Source organism: Fukomys damarensis, unplaced genomic scaffold (assembly GCF_012274545.1).
Source record: "Fukomys damarensis isolate Sample0158 unplaced genomic scaffold, DMR_v1.0_HiC HiC_scaffold_15, whole genome shotgun sequence".
NCBI lineage: Eukaryota > Metazoa > Chordata > Mammalia > Rodentia > Bathyergidae > Fukomys > Fukomys damarensis.
In genome coordinates this window covers 29,961,475-29,966,698 of record NW_022900927.1, presented here as the reverse complement: position 1 = coordinate 29,966,698, position 5,224 = coordinate 29,961,475, and the positions used below count along the sequence as shown (strand labels likewise).

General features: G+C 34.7%; 1 protein-coding gene across 3 annotated transcripts in view; it reads right to left on the bottom strand.

Moving 5' to 3' along the window:
- The window catches only part of Tbc1d30 (TBC1 domain family member 30), an 89,521-nt gene that overhangs the window by 1,856 nt on the left and 82,441 nt on the right, over window positions 1-5,224 (bottom strand). For 2 of the 3 annotated variants that reach the window (XM_033763759.1, XM_010613707.3), the window contains 4 exons: window positions 4,020-4,132; window positions 2,096-2,235; window positions 912-1,118; window positions 719-778 (listed from right to left, as the gene is read on the bottom strand). In XM_033763759.1, the coding sequence (XP_033619650.1) occupies window positions 719-778; window positions 912-1,118; window positions 2,096-2,235; window positions 4,020-4,132 (520 nt within the window). The remainder of the gene's footprint in view (window positions 1-718; window positions 779-911; window positions 1,119-2,095; window positions 2,236-4,019; window positions 4,133-5,224) is intronic. The other variant, XM_033763760.1, reaches the window with a different exon arrangement.

Genomic DNA, 5,224 nt, shown 5'->3' with positions numbered 1-5,224 from the left:
TCGAGACAGGGTCTCACTATGTAGTTGAGACTGACCTGGAACTCACTATGTAGCCCAGGCCGGTCTTGAACTCACAGCAATCCTCCTGCCTCAGCCTCCCGAGTACTGGGATTACAGGCGTGTGCCACCATGCCTGGGTGTGACTATTTTTTTAATGATTCAGGATATAGTAAGAGCCTTCAAGAGCTGCCTATTTCTCCTGATAAGTGAAGATAAATTTAAATTTTGTGCACAATCAGTCCATGCTCACAAGCCACTTAAAAACATGCCAAATTCACATCTTGTTTAACTCTAGACAAGCATGATTTTTATGAGTTTATTCAGCTAGAATAAGAGTAATCACTCCCAAATCAGCATATATTAATAAAGCAGATGATTCAGAAATTTTCCAAATTAAAAGAAAACATTAGCTTGCCAATCCTTGAAAAAGAGTATTTCCAACTGCACTCTAATTGTGTTCTTAGTACACTCCCAAGATACTGCTTACCCATTAGTGAGCATGGGCTTTTTAACGTTTTCCCCATTTTCCCTACTCATAATATGTTATTTTACTAAGTGACTAATACACAGCTCAATTTACTAGTCCACAGACAACTATACTCAACAATCAAATGCATGAAATTTCTCAAGTCCAAGGATTGCATGGCTTTGCAACACTGTACATCATTTGCCAACCCATCTCCACAAGCACACAAAATAAAGATATGGGTAAGAATACCATTGGTTGACTGGTCCTTGGGCCCTATGAGGAACCCAGGTTTTTTTTCTTCTTTAAAGCCTAATAAAATAAAATAAAAAATGAGATGCTAAACATGCTACTACCTCATGCCAGCTAAATTTATGGATACCAAGCTGCAGTTAGTAATCCTTGAAATCAGAATGAAACTGATTCACACAGAGAATCCCATTACCTGCCCTGATGTACACCTGATGGACCTGCTGCTGCTGCTTCTTTTTGATTCGAGAGTACTGCCGCTTCAAGGCGTTGATGTCTGTGGTCATGCGTTCCATCATCATGCTGTTGAATGCCGCGTGGTATTCACTTCGACAGGAATTAATGGCTCCTGGACTCAACTCTGCAATGTTGTTGGACCTCAGACTCTGGTCTTCATTAGCCTCTGCACTCAGGGAAGAAATAAAAAGAGCAACTCAGAGGATCAAATAACAGGACCAAATAGGGATTAATCACACTATAACTGGATGTAATGTCTTATCCTCCAGGAAATTCAAAACCATAAAAATATTCCCTAGAATTTGTCTACTGCTTGTTTTGATTGGCTTCTACATTTTCATATTATTCTCAACTGAACTTTGTTGATTTTGTTACTTCTATTTTATTATATAAACATAAGATCAACTGCTTCTAGATAAAAATGCCATTTCTGAAATTCCCTTAGAAAAACACAACACCAGATGTCTAAAATCATTGTGCAGATACTCATACAACTGCACATAGATTTATAAAAGGGCAATTTGCAAAGTTTAGACAGTCATTAAAAGTATATTTTCCTTAAATTAAAAATACTGACACATTTTATAAATGGATCAAAATTTCAGACCACTGTGTTACTAGAAATGAACATTTTTATTCATTTAACAAACATTTCCCAGCTGCTTCCTAGGAGTGTTACATCTCATAGGATTTCTGTTTCTGGACGCCAAGATCCAGCAGATCTGTCCCTCAAATAAAATTAAGGTTACATCCAAGAAAGGAATGATTACTGAAGGGAGCATATATGTACTCACAGAATGCATAGGACAGAAGGGCAGGGAACGAGGCTTTTCAGTACAACATGGAAATCTGGCCTGGAACTAGCTAAAAGATTAAGAGATTTCAACTATTCTAGCCTCTGCTGACAGATAAAAGCTGAACATCTCATAAATTTACTTCATTTGTTACTAGAATCACTTCTCTTCAGAGGAGAAAATAAAAAGGAGAACTGCTACTTTAAACCAGTGAGAATGGCCAACAATCAAATGGGAGAAAGTGATGGTGTCATCCTGGAGCAAATAATCGCACAGGATACAGTAATAATATTCTTGTTATGAGGAACCAACACATGATGACAATCTAAATCGACAGCCACCAATTTACCTTTAATCTGTTTTTGGTACTTCTGAAATTCAGGCACCAGGAGCCCACTGAAAGGTCCAAGACACCCCACTGCATTAGCAAGGGCATCTTCATCATCTGGGTCATTCTCCTCATCACTGTCTCGGACCTTACTATGTTGTCTAGGAAAACACAAAAGAAAAATAGACAGTGAAAGAAAATACTGGTAATAAAAAAATAATATAGTCACATGGTTTAAATGTCATATTTACACAATTATAGGATTTAAAAAAGGTCTTAGATCCCTGCCAAATTCTGCCTAGTTCTTGCCCTACCTAATTCCAACAGGTGACATTACCAATTTCTTATCTATGCATGGATAAACAGATATATCTATATAATTTTTTCTTCTTGGTTTGCATAAATATTAACATATTGTATAAACCCTTTTTACATTTCGCTTTTAATCTTTCTGTATTCACACAGAGCTTTCTTATCTATTCCTATGGCTGTATTACATTTACATAGCCCATGTTGTGGAACCAGGCTGTTAATGGTGCCTACTTAGTTTCCAATACTATACTATTATAAATGATACTCCAATAAATAACCTTATATATACTGTGTTTTGAATGTGTAAAAATAAACAAGTGGAATAAGTCATAAAGATAGAACTGCTGAGACAAAAGATACATGCATTAATAATTTTGGTATTAAACTGACAAATTGTCTATTCCTAAGCCTTTAGCAATCAACCTCCCACAAGCAATGTACAGGAGTATCTATTTCCTACAGTTATGAACAGACAGCATTATCAAGCTTTTGAATTTTTGCCAATATAAGAGTAATAAAACAGAAACTAGTTCTAGACTGCTTTTTAGTACCAATGATACTGTACTTTTTATAAACTGCTTAATCCATTTTTTCATTTTTCTATTGGCTATTTGGGTGGCTATTTTCTTATTGCTTTGTAGGAATTTTATATATTAGAGATATCAGTTTCTATTTTGTTTAGAAGCTAAAACACTTTTCCAGAGATGGGGATTTGGCACAGTGGTTCCACTGCCAGCCTCGTAAGAATAAGGGCCCAAGTTAGATCCCAGGTTAAAAAAAAAAACACAAAAAAAAACTTTTCCAACCAATTTTTTTTTTTTTTTTTTTTTTTTTTTTTTTGTACCAAGGATCAAACTTGGGACCTTGTGCTTGTGAAGCAGGCGGCAGAACCACTGAGCTAAATCCCCAGCACTCCAAAAATATTTTTTAGTCTGTTTATAGAGGCTTTGTTTTGTTCTGTTTTGGTTTTGACCAGGTAGAAAACAATTTTTAAGTACTCAATTTTAATGTTTTTCCTTTGTTTCTATTTTGAATAATTTACTAAGGCTATTCAATTTCAAAGAACTAGAGGAATTTTTCCATATTTTCTTCCACTAATTGTTTCATATTTTCCATTTAATACTTTCATCCATATATGAATATACAACATGAGGGATGATTTTTTTTTCTGGATTAATTCTCATTACCTTAGTGCTATTTTCTAAATTGTACATTTTTTCACCGTTGATTTAATGTACTAATTTTTCATATATTAAATTAAGTATATATATTTGTCAATTTCTGATCTTTATGGTACTGTAAATCAGCTCATCTGTCCATTTGTACACCAGTTCCACACAATTTTAATTATTGAGATTTCAAATATTTTGTGGGCTTGCTAAATATTCCTTCAATTTATGTTCCAAATTTCTTTGGAAAGCATTTTGGATTTTTAGTGATGTTTTAGGATTTTGTTTTGTTTTTAAAAATCTCTCGAGTTTAAATCAAAACCTTTAGAAAAGTTATTCAGCTCTTAAGCACAAAATTACTTCACACATATTTCTAGGGCTTAATAAGTACTAATTTACAATAATAATAATCAAAGATACTAAGTCTTTCATCAAGAAAACAACAAGGATAAAGAAAACCTTACCCTGAAACTGAGGTGGATTTCACAGTGGCTGGAAATGGTGTAATGTTGTAGGTGTACTTTTCCCTCAACTCTGCCAACTGTGGAAAAGGAAATGGAGCCATAGAATACACAGTCTGAAAAACAAAAACAAAAATGCTAAGTCTTGAAAGGAGGCCCTAAATCACTCTTATCCACCCCAAAAAGATAAAGTTTCATAATATTGAGGGTAAAGAGGCAGATACACAGCAAGTGAGATTCTGTACTAATATACATTTTAAAGAACATTGTAAATTGAGCATCTGTAAAACAAAACCCAAAATGCTTCAGAATTCAAAAATTTTTGAACACCAACATGATGCCAAAAATGGAAAATTCCACACCTGACCTCAGAGAACAGAACACAAACAAAACTCAGGTGTACTAGAAAGAGTCTATAAAGTTACCATCAGGCTATTTGTGTGTAGGATGTACATGAAACATAAATGAATTTCACTTTTAGACCTAGGTCCCATTCCCAGGGTGTCTCATTACATATAAGCAAATATCCTAAAATCCAAACTCTGAATCACTCCTGGTCCAAGCTCTTCAGGTAAGGGATACCAAATCTGTATTGATAAATGTATCAGTGAGTTCTCGAATCAACGTCCAGTTGGCTGGGAATTCCAGCTGGTGAACATGGGTGAGCAAATGGAATAGTTTGGCTCCCTCCAGTCATTTGACACTGAATGAACTCAGAAACCCACAATGCCTGTCACCTCTATAACCAACAGTCCATAAATGTCCATCATATATACATCTTGTTTTTCAGGGTCTCAGTCAGTGATTTTTATGGGCATTAATGTCAGCCTTCTGAATAAAACTATCTCCTGGATGATCCTGTGATCGACTGTAAGTTTTCCCCAGACACCATCTTTCTAAACGTCTGTAAATGAGTTGTAAGTGAAAAATTTTAATTGTTATTTTTAAAGGAAAAGAAAAAAGTGACAAGGTGTAAAACACAGGCTGTCAAAAAACTTATAATTAAAAACAGGGAAAAGTATCTGCACTTAACACCAGCAACTATGTATCATTTCACTAGCAAGAAGAGAGTAATATTGTTTGCTCTTTTGAGTTTATAAAAATTTAATAGCTCCAAATTTCTACAATCCTTCAGTTTATTGACTAGAAATGCCTATTAATCATACTTCCATACTGTCTAAGAATTCAATCAAATATCCTAATACTTT